This window comes from Loxodonta africana, chromosome 9 (assembly GCF_030014295.1).
Source record: "Loxodonta africana isolate mLoxAfr1 chromosome 9, mLoxAfr1.hap2, whole genome shotgun sequence".
NCBI lineage: Eukaryota > Metazoa > Chordata > Mammalia > Proboscidea > Elephantidae > Loxodonta > Loxodonta africana.
This window is the reverse complement of record NC_087350.1, coordinates 46516508-46536765: the sequence shown is the minus strand read 5'-3', so window position 1 is coordinate 46536765 and position 20258 is coordinate 46516508. Positions and strand designations below refer to the sequence as shown.

The 20258-nt window shown below is 46.4% G+C and overlaps 1 protein-coding gene across 1 annotated transcript in view; it reads left to right on the top strand.

Annotated features, from left to right (window-relative positions):
* The window catches only part of NUP188 (nucleoporin 188), a 49589-nt gene extending 30075 nt beyond the window's left edge, over positions 1–19514 (top strand). The window contains exons 17-44 of the mRNA XM_003407423.4: positions 62–188; positions 464–551; positions 647–723; positions 1525–1639; positions 4947–5067; positions 5182–5248; positions 5833–5961; positions 6297–6436; positions 7277–7383; positions 8418–8624; positions 8748–8917; positions 9582–9651; positions 10066–10133; positions 10540–10735; positions 12471–12548; positions 12841–12926; positions 13197–13342; positions 13618–13799; positions 14472–14672; positions 14871–14963; positions 16005–16163; positions 16523–16660; positions 17506–17580; positions 17668–17904; positions 18032–18163; positions 18423–18496; positions 18608–18737; positions 18887–19514. Of these exons, the coding sequence (XP_003407471.2) occupies positions 62–188; positions 464–551; positions 647–723; positions 1525–1639; positions 4947–5067; positions 5182–5248; positions 5833–5961; positions 6297–6436; positions 7277–7383; positions 8418–8624; positions 8748–8917; positions 9582–9651; positions 10066–10133; positions 10540–10735; positions 12471–12548; positions 12841–12926; positions 13197–13342; positions 13618–13799; positions 14472–14672; positions 14871–14963; positions 16005–16163; positions 16523–16660; positions 17506–17580; positions 17668–17904; positions 18032–18163; positions 18423–18496; positions 18608–18737; positions 18887–19063 (3590 nt within the window). The 3' untranslated portion in view covers positions 19064–19514. The remainder of the gene's footprint in view (positions 1–61; positions 189–463; positions 552–646; positions 724–1524; positions 1640–4946; positions 5068–5181; positions 5249–5832; positions 5962–6296; positions 6437–7276; positions 7384–8417; positions 8625–8747; positions 8918–9581; positions 9652–10065; positions 10134–10539; positions 10736–12470; positions 12549–12840; positions 12927–13196; positions 13343–13617; positions 13800–14471; positions 14673–14870; positions 14964–16004; positions 16164–16522; positions 16661–17505; positions 17581–17667; positions 17905–18031; positions 18164–18422; positions 18497–18607; positions 18738–18886) is intronic.
* Positions 19515–20258: the final 744 nt, after the last annotated feature.

The following is a 20258-nucleotide window of genomic DNA, read 5'->3' as shown; positions in this document are numbered from 1 at the left end:
GAGACCATTCAGCAGTCTTAGAATTGTTTATCATGAGGTCACAGGCTGTCTTTCCCCTCAGATGTGATTCAGCACTGCCAGAGGGTCAAGCCCATCATTGATCTGGTCCATAAGGTCATCAGTACAGATCTGTCAATTGCAGACTGCCTCCTGCCAATCACGTCCCGCATCTACATGCTGCTGCAGCGGTGAGTCTCCAGTGGACAGCCCTCAGCAGTTATTCTGAAAGAGCTCTCAGCAGTTATTCTCTCAGTTTCTAGGAGCCTGACCACACATCCAGTGGATCAGAGTTAACGCGTGTTCCTCTGTGGGAAACTCTGAAGTGATATATACTCCCAGCTGAGGGCTTTCCTGTTTCTACATCTCTGAGGAGGGCCTTGGAAAGAGGGAACTGGAAAATATTTGTGATGGAACAAGCTGTATTATTCATCTTACTGAGTACAGTGCACTTTTCTCCAACCAGGTTAACGACAGTGATCTCCCCCCCTGTGGATGTTATTGCTTCTTGTGTCAATTGTTTGACTGTTTTGGCTGCCCGGAATCCAGCAAAGGTGAGATGCCAAGTCTTCCCAACAGCCAAAAAAATGTAACACTTGGCATGCATTTGAAGACACGTGGACATTTGGCTCTCTTTTTCCCTTCCCAGGTCTGGACTGATCTTCGTCACACAGGTTTCTTACCATTTGTGGCTCACCCGGTCTCCAGCATGAGTCAGATGATTAGGTGAGCAAGGTCTGAGAGTGGGTAGAGTATATTCCTGAAGGAGAGCCGTGTACAGGTCTAGCTTACCTTTACTAGTTTTTAAAGAAGCTTCTCTTTATCTGTTTACTCTGTCTGCTGCTTACCTGTTCAGCCCTCTGACTGGAATTTGGAGGGATGAGTGAGACAAGGTAAAGGAGATGATGGGACATGGGGCACAGAGGCTGCTCTTCTTTTTCAGAGATCTCAGTACAGATCTGTCAATTGCAGACTGCCTCCTGCCAGTCACGTCCCGCATCTACATGCTGCTGCGGTCTTGAAATCCTGAGAGACAGATTGTTCTCATTCAGTGGCAACCCCTTAGGTACTTGAGAGTTTATTTCCCAGAGTAGAGAATCCATTGGTCTCTGGATCCAGGGAATTGACTTTTCCTCTCTTAAGTTAAGCCCCAGTCATTCTGCTTTTCCTTGTTTCACAGGTACTTGAGCTTGCCCAGTAGACCAGTTAGCATTAGACAAATGCTGTCTTACTTCCTGAACATCCTCACCTTGCACCCTCTTGCTTTACAAGACAAAGACGTTTCCCTGACGTTTATTTTGATTTTTCACTTTAAAGCTTTTTGAAGTCGTACATAAATAAAACATGTTCTTAATGTTTACCTTGGGTATAAAGTTGTCTGGATTTGATTAATTTCCTTGCAGAGCTTTTCACTTCATGCCTGAGCCATCTAGACAATTACTGAACAAGAATGCTTTGTGATTACACTTTCTTGAAACCTTGTAATTGCCCTGTAATTTTTTTTCTATCCCTCCCTGTCTTTCCCAGTGCGGAAGGCATGAATGCTGGAGGCTATGGAAACCTCTTGATGAACAGCGAACAGCCCCAAGGCGAGTACGGGGTCACCATTGCTTTTCTGCGCTTGATTACCACCCTTGTCAAGGTAAAATCTGGTCAGATGATTCTGAAATTGTTTCCTTGCCCAGTGCTATTGCAGTCATCTTGTCTGGAGGCAGAACAGTTGTCCTGAAGTTACAGTGATAACAGTTTCTATATTTTGAGTACCTACTGTGTACCAGGCTCTACAGTAGGTGCTTTACGTGAATTTAATATTCTCAGGAGGCTTAGGTAAAATTGAAGAGGCTGTATGGTTTAATGCGGTGACTGTCAAGCTATTTTGACTGTAGCCCAGGGTAATAAGCACATTTTATATCATACCCCAGTACACATGTATATACTGCTGAAGCAAAGCTTCACAGTACAATACTCTTACTACTACCTATTTAAAAAAAAAAAAAAAAAATACTGAGTTTTTGGTGTAGGTTTACATAGCAGGTTAAGTTCCCATTTAACGATTTCCACACAAATTGTTCACTGACATTAGTTGCATTTATCACAGTGTGTCAACATTCTCTTTAATTGTATTCAGTTTGTTCTTTCTCTAGTACTGTAGTTTCCCTGCCCCCTTCTTATCCTTGCTTTTGAGTAATTGTTGATCTTTTAATCTCATCGCTGATGGTTTTTAAGTAGCGCACCAATCTTATGAGTAACATCCTTTATTTTGTATGCCACTCGGCTATTTCGCTAAAAGGTGATCACAGGAAATAGGCTCAGTTCTAGGTTTAAAGAGTGTATCAGAGCAGTAGTCTCAGGGAGTCCCCTGTCAAGAGTTATACTTTCTATTCTTTTTTTTTTTTAGTTCTGACCATTAACTGATTTCATAATCTACTAATGGGTCACAACTCAGTTTGAAAAATACTGGTGTAGCAGTTAAAAGCATGGGTTTTGTATGCAGACAGAATTAGGTTTAAATTCCAGCTTGACTACTTATAGCTTCATGACCTTGGTTAGGTACAGAATTTCTCAGAACCTTTATAAAATAGGAATGATAATTATAGTTTCTACTACATGGAATTTGAGAGAGCCATGCAGGCAAAGCAGTCAGCACACTTCCAGGCCACAGAACATCGTAAATGAATGCTTTAAAAAATAGGAACAATCACATCGAGAGATCTGGATATAGATGCAGATGTTTACAGTATAGATATTATAATGAAGTATGCAAAGACCTTCGGTTAGAAAACCAAAAGGGAAGAACACACTCAGCATTTCTCAAGCTGAAAAAACTGAAGAAAAAATACAAGCCTTGAGTTTCATTAGTTAAGGATTCTATGGGCAAAGGATGATGCAGGAAGCGTTAAAAGAAGATAGAAGGAACACACAGAGCAAAAAGAACTGGTTGATGTTCAGCCATCCCAGGAGGTGTAGTATATGATCAAGAACCAGTGGTACTGAAGGGGGAAGTCCAAGCTGCACTGAAAGTATTGGCAAAAACAAGGCTCCAGGAATTGATGGAATACCAATTGAGACGTTTCAGCAAATGAATGCAATGTTGGAAGTGCTCACTTGTCTACGCCAAGATATTTGGAAGACAGCTACCTGGCCAACCAATACAGAGAGGTCCATGTTTATGCCCATTCCAAAGAAAGGTGATCCAACGGAATGTGGAAATTATCAAACAGCATCATTCATATCACATGCAAGTAAAATTTTGCTGAAGATGATTCAAAAAACGGTTGCAGCAATACATCGACAGAGAACTGCCAGGAATTCAAGCTGGATTCAGAAGAGGACGTGGAATGAGGGATATTATTGCTAATGTCAGATGGATCTTGGCTAAAAGCAGGTGATACCAGAAAGATGTTTACCTGTGTTTTATTGACTATACAAAGGCATTTGACTGTGTATATCATAACAAATTATGGATAACATTGCAAAGAATGGTAATTCTGGAACACTTCATTGTACCCATGAAGAGCCTGTACACAGACCAAGAGGCAGTTGTTCGAAGAGAGCAAGGGGATACTGCATGGTTTAATATCAAAAAAGGTGTGCGTCAGGTTGCATCCTTTCTCCATACTTATTCAGTCTGCATGCTGAGCAAAGAATCCGAGAAGCTGAACTATATGAAGAAGAAGGTGGCATCAGGATTAGCGGAAAGCTCATTAACAACCTCCGATATGCAGATGACACAACCTTGCTTGCTGAAAGCGAAGAGGACTTCAAGCATTTACCAATGAAAATCAAAGACCACAGCCTTCAGTATGGATTTCACCTCAATATAAAGAAAACAAAAATCCTCACAACTGGACAAATAAGCAGCATCATGATAAATGGAGAAATTATAGAAATTGTCAAGGATTTCATTTTACTTGGATCCACAATCAATACCCATGGAAGCAGCAGTCAAGAAATTAAATGAAGTATCGCCTTGGGCAGATCTGCTGCAAAAGACCTCTTTAAAGTGTTGAAAAGCGAAGACGTCACTTTGAGGACTAAGGTGCCATGGTATTTTCAGCGGCCCCATATGCATGTGAAGGGTGGAATATGAATAAGGAAGACTGAAGAAGAATTGATGCCTTTGAATTGTGCTGGCGAAGAATAATATATCATGGACTACTAGAAGAATAAACAAATCTGCCTTTGAAGAAGTACTGCCAGAGTGCACCTTGGAAGTGAGGATGGTGAGACTTCACCTCACATACTTTGGACATGTTGTCAGGACGGACCAGTTCCTGGAGTGGGGCATCATGCTTGGTAAGGTCAGTGAAAAAGAGGAAGACCCTCAACAAGATGGATTGACACAATGGCTGCAGCAGTGGGCTCAAACATAGCAAAGATTGTGAGGATGGCGCAGGACCGGGCAGTGTTTCATTCTGTTGTACGTAAGGTCACTATGAGATAGAACATACTCAGTGGCACCTAACAATAGCAACATAGATGCTTATCTTTATATAAATAAAGAGCACCCATTTTTAAGATAGGGAGAAACTGATGTTAAGTAGCATTATGGCAAAGAATTTGGGATATCAGATCTCCTTTCTGGTATTCCACTGATGGGGTAGAGGGTCAAGGTTGTCACGATGATCTCCATTATCAATAGTCCTGTGTTCTTTATGTGTAAGGTATCTCCCTTCCTCCCAGATTCAGCCTTTATCTCTCTTTTTCATGCAGGTATTTTTATGGCATACACACATTGGTTTTTTTAAAGTTTTTTCTCAAATTTACAGAAATGCACAACTTGGGCTTAATTGACCTAGGGTTTTCTGATGGGTGTTTTTTTCATTAATAGCCAAGGCTGGCCCAGATTTCATTTGGACTTACGGTTTTGGAGTTAGTAAATCTTTAGTAACTAAATGACTTTTCTTGCATTCACGTGGCAGAAGCCCTCACAGCATGGTTTCTTGCAGGGGCAGCTTGGTAGTACTCAGAGCCAAGGGCTGGTGCCTTGTGTCATGTTTGTGCTGAAGGAGATGCTTCCCAGCTATCACAAGTGGCGCTATAACTCTCATGGCGTGAGAGAGCAGATTGGTAAGGACAGCATGGGCAGGGAAGGCCTTGGGAATTTCTGGTTCCCTAGAATTTTCTTGATTTCCCTTTCTTGGGATAAGGCCACGTCATTTCTACATCTTTTCCGGAGTGCAGGTTGCCTGATCTTGGAGCTGATTCATGCGATACTGAACCTGTGCCATGAGACGGATCTGCATAGCAGGTATGAGAGGGGTGATTGCTAGAGCTTGGTGCTCCTGGATGCTGCCACTCATCAAGGGGAGACATGGGCTTCTGCTTGCAGAGCCATGTCTTTTCTTTCAGAGAACTCAACCTTTGTTGAGACCAGAGCCCAGTACACTTGAGGTCGTGATTTGCTTTTCACTGGCCTTTTTATCCTTTTTCCTTTTGAAGAGAGAAGAACAAATGAATTGGAAATGAGGTGTGTGTGTGTGCGCACACGTGCATACACACCCAAATTGCTCCGTGTTTCTTCAGGCTACTATGTATATACCTGTCTTGTTTTAATGGTTGCATGGTACTCTATTGTATGGCTTAATCATGATTTATTCAGTAAATATTTTCATTAATTGATGAACATTTAAGATTGTTTCTCAGGGTGGTTTTTAGGATCAGGTCTCTTCCAGGAAATTGATCAGAGTGTCTTCATCTAGCAAAGAGAGCTAATCTATGTTACTGATGTGCAGCCGATTAGGTTTACCACCCTAGCCCAGCTGGACAGTGCCCTTTCCTTCCAACGATGAATGTGGTGACTTCCTAGTAACTCAGAACGCCTCTGTCTTCCAGTCACACTCCCAGCCTTCAGTCTCTGTGCATCTGCAGCCTGGCCTACACAGAAGCTGGACAGACTGTTATCAACATTATGGGCATCGGCGTGGACACCATTGACATGGTGATGGCAGCTCAGCCCCGGAGGTGGGACTCCCTCGCCACCTTTCCCCCCATTTATCTTTATGGTGCCTGAGACTGCATACTCTAAGAACTCTAGCTTGAGGTAACTTGAAGTAGCTCTTTTAAAACAATTATGTTTATCCTAGCACATAGGCCTTAGACAGTTTAGTGGCTGCTATGTGGGCTGTCCATAGGAAAGGGAGTTAGTTACTCTTTCTCTCTCCTGGATTGGACTGGGGACTCTCAGTAGAACCTGTTGAACTCTGGGATTATTGTTGGAATCTAATTCATGAGAACATGTGTGTTACGGATGACGTCATGTTGTCTGAATCAACTTTGGTTTCCATTTGGCACCCTAGTGATGGGGCAGAGGGCCAGGGGCAGGGCCAGCTGCTGATCAAGACAGTGAAACTGGCATTCTCCGTCACCAACAATGTCATTCGGCTAAAGTCGCCTTCTAATGTGGTATCCCCCTTGGAACAGGCTCTCACACAACATGGTATGTATTTCTGTTCCACTTGGCAACTTACTGCCCATAAGTACATGGTTCTGACTCTGCTTTTGGAGGTCAGCGGTGCTTTCTGATTAATTCCTTGAGGAAATTTGGAAATGATCATCAGTTTCCATCTCGGACTTAGAAACAAGAGGACTGGATCATACTTTGTTTCTGCCTCCTATTGATGATAGAATAATAGTTAAGAACATAGGCCCAAAGTTAAATTGCCATGGTTCAAATTCTGACTCCAACCAGCTGTGAGACCTTGAATGCATTACTAAACAACTCTGCCTCAGGTTCCTCATCAGTAAAATGGGGATAATAAAGTAGTAGTCTGTTTTATAAGATGATAGTGAAGATTAAATAAATAACTACATGTAAAACATGTAGAGAGAGAGTCCTCATGCTTAGTAAGTATTGGCTATTACTCTGTGACCTTAAACTGGTCGTTTAATCCCTTTGGGACCCACTTTCCTTCTTTTCAAGGAGTTGTTTGGATAATATTTAAGGCCCTTACTAGCTGTGATCATTTTGGGATTTCTACGATTTTTGCAGTGCTTCAGTGTGATGTCTTTTTCTAACCTATATTTTGGAAAACTACCTATTTTCTTCAAATTGTCTCTTTTCCTGTCCCTCATGAATTGGATGGAGCTGTTGATCTAAAATTCCGCCCTGACTCCCCTGTTTGCTCCTAAAAAAAGACAGGATGGCCACATGGTTTTGTTTTGGCCCCCAAATTACTGAGGGTAAATTTTCTCACATTTATGAGCCTTTTTGAAAGCAGCCTCTCAGAGCTTGACTCAAGCACACTTGATGACTCAGCTGTCTCCTGTGCTTCTTCAGGTGCCCATGGGAACAACCTCATTGCTGTTCTAGCCAAATACATCTACCACAAACATGACCCTGCTTTGCCACGTCTTGCCATCCAATTGCTGAAACGTCTGGCCACGGTAGGATTCCGTTTCACCAACCAGAGCCCCAGAAAATTGACTCTTTCTGCTTGAGACTACTCTTGCCTTCTCCCAATAGAAACAGCTAACTTGGACTTCTCTGACTTTTAAAAAAGCATAGCCATACATATAGACTTAAATGTGTGTTCATGAGGTTTTTTTTTTCTTATTACAAAAGACATGCGTACTCATTGTAAAAATTTAAACGTTACAGATACGTGTAACATAGAAAGTTAGGGTATCCCATGATCCTCTTGTTCTGAGAGTCCCTATGAGCAGGTTGGTACACAGTGCTCCACATTTCTTTCTTTTTGTATGTGCTTATATATTAAAGGGTGTTTGGGTGTACACTTTTGTTCCTTACGAAAGTAGAGTTCCACTCTACATACCGTTTTGTGACTAGCTTTCTTCACTTAACGTTAAGTTTTGCAGTCTTTCCCTGCGGGTAGGTTGGCGCTACTTTATTCTTTTTAGTGTTTGCATGGCGTGCCATTGAGTGGATGCATCGTAACGTATTTGGGCTGTTTTCTATCTTTAACTATTGGAAGCATGCGGCAATGAACATTATTACTTGTAGAACTTCGTAAACTTTTGTTTACAGTCCCTAAGTATTAAATAAATAGATAGAAATGAACATTTTAATTTTGATTAAGACATTTCCAAATAGCCTTCCAGTAGAGATTATAACAGTTTCTTCTTGTATTCTTGCCACAAGGGACATCATCAGTTTTTTAATCTTTCCAATTGTGATAAGCAAAAAAGATATTCTCTGATGTTTACTTTGCATTATTTGATTGCGAGAGAGGTTGAGCATCTTCTTATGTTGATAACTGTTTCTTCTGTAAATTGTTAGGCATCTTGTGCTGTAGTTCTCCTGGAGTAATGTTCCCTCTGACTCAGGACTGGATGTGTCCCTGTCTGGATGTTTCTCTCTCTGCCCCTTTTCTGGGAATTCTTCGGTACCCTCCTGCAGGAGCCTCTTTGAGGTTGCCTGGAGGCAGAGATCTAAGCCTGTGTGTCCTTGTCTCCATCAGGTGGCCCCAATGTCGGTGTATGCCTGCCTGGGCAATGATGCAGCTGCCATTCGCGATGCCTTCCTGATTCGGCTGCAGAGCAAGATTGAGGACATGCGTATCAAAGTCATGGTTCTGGAATTCCTCACAGTGGCTGTAGAGACCCAGCCAGGCCTCATCGAACTGTTTCTGAACCTGGAGGTGAAGGACGGCAGTGATGGCTCCAAGGTGAGCCTCCACCTGCAATGAAGTTGAGAGAGATGGCTCCCTGGGAGGTGGGTGCAGGACCCTGCAGGTACAGCTGCCAGTGGCGGCTGTGGACAAGAACCTCCCACATGTCCCCTCTTGCAGGAATTCAGCCTTGGGGTGTGGAGTTGTCTACACGCAGTGCTGGAGCTGATTGATTGCCAGCAGCAGGATCGATACTGGTGCCCGCCCCTGCTGCATCGTGCAGCCATTGCCTTTCTGCATGCCCTGTGGCAGGACCGTCGGGACAGTGCCATGCTGGTCCTCAGAACCAAGTAAGTCTGACTCTGGGAGTTATTTAACTCTGAGTCTCATCCTTGTCTGTAAAATGGAGGTAACAGTGGTTCCCGTCTCAGAGGTTGTTATGACAGTTCACTGATGATAGGCATAAAAAGTGCTTTTTGCCTGGTTTGACATATGGGAGTTTTAGTTATTCTCTTAATGCAGCCGCCAGCAGGTGCCATCTTTAAGTTTTAACTATCTTTGTGTTCCCGCCCTCTGCTAGCCCCATTAAACCTATTGTTCTTTAGAAACAGTGTATTCATATAGGAGTGGCTTGCTCAACCACTGGGCCAAAACATCCTCTTCTCGTGAACTCTCTTGGCACAAAGGAAGAAATATTATCAAGGCTAAATATGGGAGTCTGATGTACTTATGTCCCTCTTTACTCTGTTCTTTGTGGGACTTTTGGAAAAGTACAGTAGAATGAATCATTAAGGTTTTTACTGACCAGCTCTATAAAGTATAATTATATTTCTTAAGATGATAAACCAATTTTCTGTATGGAACCCTTTAAATATGTGTAGGAATAATTGACCTATAAGATGCATGTTAGGATTTGGACTGGTAAAATATGGAGAAGTAACCACTGAAGGGAGTTAGAGGAGAAAGGGACTATGTGAGAGAAGCAGTGTGATTTCCAGTGTATTTCCTTTTTAGACCCAAGTTTTGGGAGAATTTAACCAGCCCACTGTTTGGAACCCTTTCTCCTCCCTCAGAAACATCTGAGGTAAGCTGTGTTGAAGGATGGGACAGTGGCTGAAAGTCCCTGGGAGGAAAGGCTGGGCTATGAGATACAGGAAATGATACCTCCCCTAATTAAACAACCAGAATTGTTCTACATTAGGAACTGTTTTCTCAAAAAAGTGCCTGCTTCCTGTTTCTTTGATGTCTTGCTTTGGGAAGAAAAATGGCATACCCTCTTCTGTGCTGATGGCTCTGTGGTCTTCTTCACTGTTTTGGAGACGTTGAGAACCTGACACTTTGCTCTTCCAAGTCAGATGGCCATTTACATTTGATAGGGAATGTGCGTTCTTGTTTTCAAAGTATTGGGTCCTTGCTCTGTTACATTGTAGGGGGGCACCAGAGAAGAAGTTCCTCCATGTGACTGGTTTCTGCTCTACTCTGCTCTTCCCCTCCACAGCCCAGCATTCTGGAAACCTGTGCCCTAATTATGAAGATAATTTGCTTGGAGATATACTATGTTGTTAAGTGAGTCTTTGCCCCTTTCGAGTCTTTAATTAAAGGTTGGGATGGGGAGATCATAGTGGCCCACCATTGGGCCTAAGCCGAGGGGAGAGCTGGTTTGGAACCATTTATGGAGGGCCAGTAAATTGTGTCCTGGACCAGTCCATTGATGGCATTTATGATTGTCAGAGAAGTATTGTGAAGCCAACTCTGTGTGACCAGGATTTTATGGAGGAGAAATTCTGGAAAAGGCCTCAATCTTACCCATTATGTTGAGCAAGAAGTATGAACCTCACACATTGGAGTTGATCCTGGAGCCATCTGCCTTTAAGCCCATGTGAGGTTGCTTTCTCTGTCTCAAGAAGGGTCTGTGCCCGTCATATTCCTGTCAAAATCTAACTGTGGCTTTTGTTTTTTCTTGACACTCCAGGGGTTCACTAGACCAGTCATTAAAAGATACACTCAAGAAATTTTCCAGCGAAAAACGCTTTGCCTACTGGTCAGGGTATGTCAAGTCCTTGGCAGTTCACATGGCTGAAACAGAGGGCAGCAGCTGCACCTCCTTGGTAGAGTACCAGATGCTGGTCTCTGCCTGGCGAATGCTTCTCATCATTGCCACCAGTCACGTAAGAACCTCCTTGGGCAAGTGTTCACTTTGGTGTCCTAGCAACAATGTTTTGAGATGCCTGGCAGATGAAGCCCCTTGGGATGAAAAGCAAATCAGGATTTGTCCCTGAGAGCTAAATGTGACAGGTTCTGGGCCAAGAGATTGGGGGTAATATGAGGTGTTTGAGGGTATTGTTTCCAACAAGAGACACGTAAGAAGAGTGCAGAGAAATACTTAAAATCCCTTCAGACATTCATACAAGCCTCTAGCTACATCTGTGGTCTTGGATAGCCTAAGGGGCTCCCTTGCTTAGTTTGCCTCTCATGCAAATGTGTAATTGCCTTCTTATGCTTTGTGCCCTGTAGATGCTAGGTAAATATTTGTTGATTAGCCAACAGGTGGCTGTAACAGCTGCAGAAACACCCTCTTTAGACAGCAGTTTGTGGTTTGTTTTCATTGGTTCCTAGACAAAGAATAGAGGCTGCTGTGTCTGTAGTGTCTCTGCACTGAGAGTTGGTTTTTGAAGCGGGTTAATATTGGGGAAGAGCTTTGGTTTTTTTCTTGGCATTTATTGTGGTTTGACACCATCTTGTTGTGTTGTAAGGAGTAAGTGTTAAACTGCTTGTCCCTGGAGAATCCAGATTAATATCTTGACTTCATTAATGACTTGAGCTTGATAGATGCCTCCCTGTCCGGGGCATACTCTTGCCTCCTCAGTGAGATGTTCCTTAGAGCCAGAGCTCCCACTTCCTTGGAGCTTTGATCCTAGAAAGAGTGAGGGTGTGAGTGTTCTTGCTGTGGCACAATGGTCGTGGGCCCCTGAGACTCCAGACACACCAGAAGACTCAGCCATCTTTGGGGAATGATTGGATTCCCCGGCAAATAACCTCAGTGTCACCTGCCTTTTAGACCCCAGGCAGGCAGCAGTTTTTGAGCTGTAGCTCTGAAAATCCTGCCGTCCTCTTTCCTCGTACGAAACCTATTTGGTCAAGTCCAGGATGTTGATCATTCATTCATTTATTCATTTTAGGAATATTAATTAAATGTTTACCATGTGCCAGGCACCAGGGATACAGCAGTGAGTAAAGACATATAGGTCCTTAATCTCATGGAGGGAGGTCCAGGAGGGAGCCAGATTATAAACATGTTCACAAATAAAAAATAGAGTTTTAGATTGACATAATTTTCTATGAAGGCAATAATTAAAGTGCTGTGGTAGAGATTTATTTTAGATAGGGCTAGTTGGGAGGCCCTGTCTAAGGAGGTGATAACCCAAACTGAGACATAAATAGTACAAAGAAGCCTTTTAGGAGAAGGCCTGTGGAAGAGAGCAGCCTGGGTAGATGGAATCCCAAGTATGAAGGTCTGGATGTGGAAAAGAGCTTGGTGTGTTAAAGGAGAAGGTGAGTAGGGCTGGAACATAGTAAGCCTGTGGAAGTGAGACCAGTCAGTTGGACTAGATTACATGGAGCCTTCTAGGCCATGCTGAGGAGTTTGGTTTGTATTTCTAATACACTAGGAGGTCTTTGAAGGGCTTTAAGCAGGAGAAGGATAGAGCCATGAAGAGGAAGTATAACTGGGCTTGATTCTGACACCTGAAGGTGGACAAAGAAACAGCATGGCCATCAAGATTCATTTTAATCAGGGAGACAATGACATCAATGACTAGGTGCCTGAAAGAAGATCTCATGTTTTTTAGCTGCTAAAGTCTGGGAGGTTTCCTCAACCGAAACCCTCTTTCTGTTCCATTGTAGGCGGATATCATGCACCTGACTGAGTCTGCAGTGCGTCGCCAGCTCTTTCTTGAAGTGCTTGATGGGACCAAAGCGTTAGTAAGTGTGTCTAGGAGATTTCATATTCCTTCAAGGGAGAAGGTCTCTGAAGTCAAATCACAGAGCTCCGGATCTACCAGCTGCACAAGTTGTCAGATCAAAGGGCTCAGCCTGGGAGACAAGGCTGTAGCAGGGAAGCCAAGGCCTGCTGCTGCCGTGCCAACTCCTGGTCCCTTTCCCTCTGTCCCATCCCTGTGGGTGCAGTGCTGGGATCAGTGGATGGAGCTCAAATCCTCCCACTGTGTCAGCTCTCAGGAAGCCAAACTCTAACCACTCTGCTCTCTCCCTTCAGCTCCTGGTTCCGACCTCAGTGAACTGCCTCCGCCTTGGCTCCATGATGTGCACTCTGCTACTTATCCTCCTCCGGCAATGGAAGAGGTGAGGGCTGTGCCCAGAGAGGTGGGCTTGAGGCCAGCAGCCTGTATGACCATGCCTGCTCGCTTCTCTTTACCAACACTTCACCTGACCAAACAGGAGAAATTGAGTCTAAAATGGGCTGTAGGTTCATTGTAGCTTTCTGTCATAGGGCATGGGACTGATAGCAAATGCACAGATGGGAGGCAAAGACTGCCAGGTGGGGCAAGAGCATTTGTGGCCTTTTTATGAGGTGTGTTTCTCCTCCCCTCTGCACCCTCACATTATTTCTAGAGAGTTAGGTTCTGTGGATGAAATTCTCGGTCCTTTGACGGAGATCCTTGAGGGAGTGCTCCAGGCAGACCAACAGCTCATGGAGAAGACCAAGGCCAAGGTGTTTTCAGCGTTCATCACAGTGTTGCAGATGAAGGAGATGAGAGGTGAGGGGCAGACTGCGGTGGGGGAGTAGCAGTAGCAGTCTGCCTGTCCCTGCCAGCAGCCAGCCTAGGCAGGGCTTGTTTTCACCATTGGAGCTCTTCTAGAAAGTTCTTTTTCTTCCCCACGTTTTCCCTCATCATTTCTTTTCATGAGACAGACACTTTCCCTCTGAACACCATACTACATTCCCAGTCACCTGCCTGGGAGGGAGAATTTTTTGTGCAGTGAGAGTTGATATGATGAGCATGGCATTGACCCCTCCCTGTCTGCTGTGCAGTAAGTGACATCCCGCAGTACTCCCAGCTGGTGTTTAACGTCTGTGAGACCCTCCAAGAAGAGGTGATTGCACTCTTCGACCAGACCCGCCACAGCCTAGCGTCAGGCAATACCACAGAGGACAAGGACAGCATGGAGACAGATGATTGTTCTCGGCCTCGGCACAAGGACCAGCGTGATGGGGTGAGAGGACATCCTAGGGAGCAGTATGTTCTTAACTGTTGCGTCACCAGGGCTCCTTGAATGCAGTGTTTTTCAAACTGTGGGTCTTGAAATCAGTTGAGTTGGTGTCAGCCAATTTTTTTAATGAAGTGTATAGTGAAATGCCAAAGAAAATATTAGAGTGTTTTTATAAGCTGTAAGAGTAGGTACTCAGGTCAGTGAAATAATATGTGTATACTAAGGTGCAATGTTAAAGGCATTCATTGCTGTGAGTCATGGTCAAGATAAGTTTGAAAAGCCACTGGTATAAAGTATAAGTTAGAGGGGATCAAGAGTAAATGAAGAATGACCATTTAGGCGGCTGCTGCATCAGTGCAGCAAGAGGTAATGTCATGTAGTCTCTGTGCTAGTGGCAGAGTTAGGTAGAGTTACAGATGAGAGATGAGAAGTAGCATGATATTTTGGATGTTGAGGAAGGAGTTGTCAGTTGAGGGGTTACTTATTTGGATGGAAAGAGTTGCTGCCGTTCCCTGAAGAGTGGACACAGGAGAGGATTAGGTTGGAAAGGATCTGATTTAGTCAAGCTTTGTTGGAGATGTGCACAACTGTCTAGGTCTTGGGGAAATAGGCCCGGGACTGTCAGCCCTCCTTCTGTTCCTCTTGGATTGCTTCCTTCCGCCTGGGTCCTAGCAGGTGTGTGTCCTGGGCCTACACCTGGCCAAGGAGCTGTGTGAGGTGGATGAGGATGGTGACTCGTGGCTGCAGGTGACTCGCAGACTCCCCATCCTGCCGACCCTCTTCACCACCTTGGAGGTGAGCCTTCGCATGAAGCAGAACCTGCATTTCACCGAGGCTTCGTTGCACCTGCTGCTCACCCTGGCTCGCACCCAGCAGGTAGGAGGCAAACCTGAAGGCAGGAGGGGGCCATCTTGCTTGTGCTGAGTGGGTTCTTAAACTGTTCACAGTTCTCTGTGTAAGCTGTGGTTTAGCCTGAGAGTGCTACCTGACCCTGAGCAGAGTGGCTGTGGGCTCAGCTCCCGCAGTGGTGGTGTAGTGACACTCTCTATCTTACTCCATGTCATTCCCTTCCAGGGAGCCACAGCAGTGGCTGGAGCTGGCATCACCCAGAGCATTTGTTTGCCCCTCCTGAGTGTGTACCAGCTCAGCACCAATGGGACGGTGCAGGTGAGAATGCCAGGGCCAAGCTGATCCAGTTGAAAAGTACACCCCCACCACCATGTAGTGCTTTTATCTGCCCCTGACATTTCTGTGTTCTTCAGTGGCATGTCTGATGCACTGATGGCGAGGAATTCACAAAACTGATCTCTAGCAAGAGAAGCATGGCCACTGAAAGGCACCACTCAGGCTATACTCATCACCTGTGGGAGATAGGGTGGATTCTTTCTGATGTAGGCATAAGGAGGGCCAAGCCAGATTGAGACTAAGTCCCTGGTGCCACAGCATAGCTTAGGGCAGCTGTCCTCTCCTCTCTCCCTCCCAAAGGCAGTGGTACAGTTGTAACTGCTGCGTACCTGCCCTGTCTGACCAGGAACAGGAGAAGGGAAGTGGGTGGTGTGAGCGCCTGATGGGAACTCAGTACTCAGTCCTCTACGTACCTTGGTTATTTCTAGTTCAGTAAACCAAAAAAATTCAAATCAGCTGCTGAGTGTGCCCCAACTCATGGTGACCCCATCTGTGTCAGAGCAGAGCTAACTGGTATTCTTGGAAGAAGATCAATAGGCCTTTCTTCTGAGGTACCTCTGGGTAGACTCAGACTTCCACCCTTTCAGCTAGTGGCTGAGCATGCTAACCATTTGCACCACCCACAGACTCCTCTCATTCAATCGATGTCTCCTAATCTTAAGAGAATCATCTTCAGCCTAACATCTCATTCTATTAAAAGTGTAAAGTATTTGAAACTTAGTCCAGACACCACTTAGCGGAAGAATGCAGGGCAGTGACATACCTAAGCTCACATAGTTTGTTAGTGGCAGACCTCAGTCTAGAACCCAGGATTCTTATACCTCTGCCTAGTGATCTTTCCTTACAGCCATGGCCTCTGACCCTCTCTAGCAGTGCCAGTTGGCGGGCAGATAGCTGTGCCCATCCCAGGAGGTTTTCTCCTCCAAGTGGGTGGGCTGCCTCAGCTTGCCTAGGCCCTCCTGTAGCTGTCAGCTGGGTTCTCGTGACACAGCGTCTTGATCTTGCCTGCTGTTTGTGTCTTAGACACCTAGCACCTCTCGGAAGTCCCTGGACGCCCCCTCTTGGCCAGGGGTCTACCGCCTGTCCATGTCCTTGATGGAGAGGCTTCTTAAAACCCTACGCTACAACTTCCTGACTGAGGCCTTGGACTTTGTGGGTGTTCACCAGGAGCGGACCTTACAGGTGAGGGGGCTTCCAGGATCATAGGGGTGGCAGTTAGGGTAAGAGGGGTCCGGGCTGTTCAGGAAGGAGGCAGGTAGGCAAGGAGCTTGGGGCTTGGCAGTTGAGGGGTGTTGGTGCCCTCATTTCTTTAAAGAACTGCTGGCTGACTGGCCAGCCAGAATGCAGCTAAACTGCTGAATGAGTGCAGGGATCTAGGGTCAGCTCAGACAGAACTCTCTTAGTTGTAAAGCCAAGCCACCTGTTGCTGCCACCTCAGCATTTGTGGGCCTAGGACCTGTCCTCCCCACAAGAGGGCAGGAGCAGGTATATCAGGTACCTGAGCCATCCAGGTCCGTCCCTGCTGTCCTCTCTCTTCCCAGTGCCTCAATGCAGTGAGGACAGTGCAGAGTCTGGCCTGTCTAGAGGAGGCAGACCACACCGTGGGCTTCATTCTGCAGCTTTCCAACTTCATGAAAGAATGGCACTTCCACCTGCCTCAGCTCATGCGAGATGTCCAGGTGGGGCCTCTGACACGGTTTCTTGGAGGGGTCTGGGAAAATGCTTGGGGACGGGAGGGTGATGGGCAGTGTGGCTAACACTGGGGCACCTCCAGTGAATTGGAGGCCATTTCCTGACACTGGAATTGCTTAAGGAGCACAGGTTTTGGTTTCATGTTGCTTACTCTTGGAGATAAACTTTTTTCTCTACAGCAAAGGGCAGCTTTGTAGGTTAAGAACTTAGGCTCTACCTGGTAGACCTTGGTTCAAATCCCTTAGGAGCAGGCCTGAAGCTGGGAACCAGCTGGAGAGAGCTTGTAGGGAAAGAACCAGACTCCAGAGTCAGGCAGGCTTCTGTCATTTACTGGTTGTGTGATGTTGGCCAAGCCACTTCACCTATTTTTGTAAACCTTTTTCTTCTTGCGAATGGGAATTAACAGCCTTCATCTTGTTTACTTAGGACCCTATAATGTGCCTGGCATTTAGCAAGGTCCCAGGGAAACAATACAGACATGATCCCTGTGACCCAGAGTTTGCAGTCTAGCATACTTACAACCAAACCAAACCCACTGCTGTCAAGTCAAATCCATTCATAGTGACTGCATAGGACAGAGTAGAACTGCCCCATAGGATTTTCCAAGGAGCAGCGGGTGGATTTGAACTGCCGACGTTTTCGTTAGCAGCTGAGCTCTAACTTAGTCGTTGTGAATATTTTAAGCTAGAGAATGCAGAAAAGGCCTATTAGTAGATGATAAGTAGGGGAGAGGAGTAGCAGCGGTATTATGTAGAGTGCTGTTGAGTTGGTCAGTTGGCTGGGGCTGCTGCCAAGAGAATCTTCCCTCATACTCCCCTGTGGTGTGTCCCAGGTAAACCTGGGTTACTTATGCCAGGCCTGCACCTCCCTCCTGCATAGCCGCAAGATGCTGCAGCACTACCTACAGGTAATGAGCCCTGCCCCTGTGGCTACCCTCAACTCCCCACCCCTGGGTTCTTTGTGCCCCACTTTTCATTTCTTGACTCTCCCCCAGAACAAAAACGGGGATGCCATCCCCTCAGCTGTCGCCCCCCGAGTCCAGCGCCCACCCACAGCTGCCCCGGCTGCCCCCTCCTGCTCTGCCTCCTCCAAGCAGCCAACTGCCGACACAGAGGCCTCGGAGCAGCGAGCCTTGCGCACAGTCCAGTATGGCCTCCTCAAGATCCTCAGCAGGACTCTGGCAGCCTTGCGGCATTTCACCCCTGATGTCTGTCAGATCCTCCTGGATCAGGTACCAGCTACCCTGAGCGCACCGCCACCAGCCTCATGGGAGCGAGCCTTGAAGGCTTTGCTGTGCTCTGTTCTGTCCTTGAGAGCTGTCTGAGGTCCTAGCTGGCCTCTCTCTTCTTGTCTCACAGTCCCTGGACCTTGCTGAATACAGCTTCCTATTTGCCCTGAGCTTTACCACTCCCACCTTCGACTCCGAGGTGGCCCCCTCCTTTGGGACACTTCTGGCCACAGTGAATGTGGCCCTCAACATGCTTGGAGAGGTAAGTAGGGTGCTACAGCCTCTTGCCCTTCAGCCTGACTCTCTCTCCAGTCTGCTGCTTAACTGTGATCTTGGTGCTTTATCTAACTTCCCCAAACCTGTTCCTCTTCATAAAACGATTATGATAGAGTTACTGTGAGGATTAAATGAGGTAGCTGAAAATATTGCTTAGTGGGGACCTGGCAATTAGAACATTCTCAATAAATGGGAGCGCTTACCGTTTTTATCTCTTGGCTCTGATCTTTTGCTTCTTTCTCCAGCTGGACAAGAAAAAGGAGCCCCTCAGCCAGGCTGTGGGGCTTGGCACACAGGTGGAAGGGACCAGAACACTAAAGTAAGACCTTTTGGAATTTGGTCTGGGTTGAGGCAGTCACGTGGCAGCCAGGCTGGCTATTCTGCCAGCTTGGCCCTCACAACGGTGCCAAAATCCTGTCCTTTCTTCCAGGTCCCTCCTGATGTTTACCATGGAAAACTGCTTTTACCTGCTCATCTCCCAGGCAATGCGTTACTTAAGGGACCCAGCTGTCCACCCCCGGGATAAACAGCGGATGAAGCAGGAGCTCAGCTCAGAGTTGGTACGGATAAATAGGAGGGCCCTGATGGAGGGGGCTGGGCTAACAGAGAAAGAGCCCCATGGGTCCCAGCTACCTTCCTATTTCCTGAGGCTAGGGGGATGCTGTGTCGGAGGTACTGGGCCTCATTAAGCTGTTCTTTTTTCTTGCAGAGTACACTGCTCTCCAGCCTCTCACGCTACTTCCGCCGGGGAGCCCCCAGCTCCCCTGCTACTGGTGTCCTCCCTTCACCTCAGGGCAAGTCCACTTCTCTCTCCAAAGCCAGCCCTGAGAGTCAAGAGCCTCTGATCCAGCTGGTGCAGGCCTTTGTCCGGCATGTGCAAAGATAGGGCAGTGGTGTGCTGCCCCCATACCACTCTCCACCAGCCTGCACAGCAGCCCTGGGCAGAGGGGGTACTGCCAGCCTGCCTGGTGGGGCCCATCTGTGCCTGAGCACAGCCCCATCACCCTCTCTGCACAGTAGCCCTGCCTCCAACTTCTTGCCCATTGGCATTATTTTTGTAACAGATCAAGAGGTCAGCAGCAGGGACAGGGAGCCAAGGGTCCCCTGTGTTCAGGCCCTCACGTTAAAAGTACCCCAAAGCGGTGAATTCCTTTCCTTTGAGCATTCCCCACAACACTTGACCCCCACCCAGGGGAGAGGTGGGGGACCATTGTCATGTGCAGTTCAAGAGGGAGACTGTGTGCACGGGTTTGAAAATGTTTTCCATGCTCTGTTCTTGAAGTTTTTTGGTAATACTGTGGTCTATTTATACAAATATTAAAATACTGTTTATAGACAACTGTGTGATCTGTGCCTTCAAAGCCCTGGGGCTAATAGCCAGCCCTTAGAACAACAGTCTTTCTTGGCCAGGGGCCCAGGGTGGGGGAATGCAGGGTATTTACTGATGGTGGACTCACAAGCCTCCTTCTATTAGTGCACCTCAGCTGGGACTGCTGGGTGGGATGTTGTCAGATTTTCTATTATTTGGCCCGCCCAGGTCCTGTCTCCACCCCTCCCTCCTCCACTTGACCAGCTGGCTGAGTTTATCCCTGGGTGTCACCTTTCTTGAAGCTTGGCTCCTCCTATTTATAGCTCTGTGCCCTTGCCGTCCCCATCTCCCTTTTTTCAGAAGCTCCCGTGCCGCCTACGAGCCTTTGGCCTCCTGAGGACCCAAGTCACAGAATGTTGGACCCAGCTTAGGACCCTCAAACATAGTTTGTAGCCCAGAGCCACCCACTTGAGCTTCTAGAATCAGATTGACTTGGGCGTGAGTCCTTACTTGGCCATTTGCCAACTGTGGTACCTTGAGAAGGTGACTACCTGATCCATTCCTCCTTGTCTGTGAAATGGGAACACTGCCTACCTCGCAGTGCTGTGAGGTCACCATGAGAGCGCCAGAGCATGCTTGACTCAATACCCTGCCCACAGAACGCTGACAGCCAGCAGTACTTTAGCTTAAACTGTCAGGTAAATTTATATGTATTTATATTCATTCAAAATTATACACAGTTTATATTCCATAATCTGTCTAAATTTAGGGA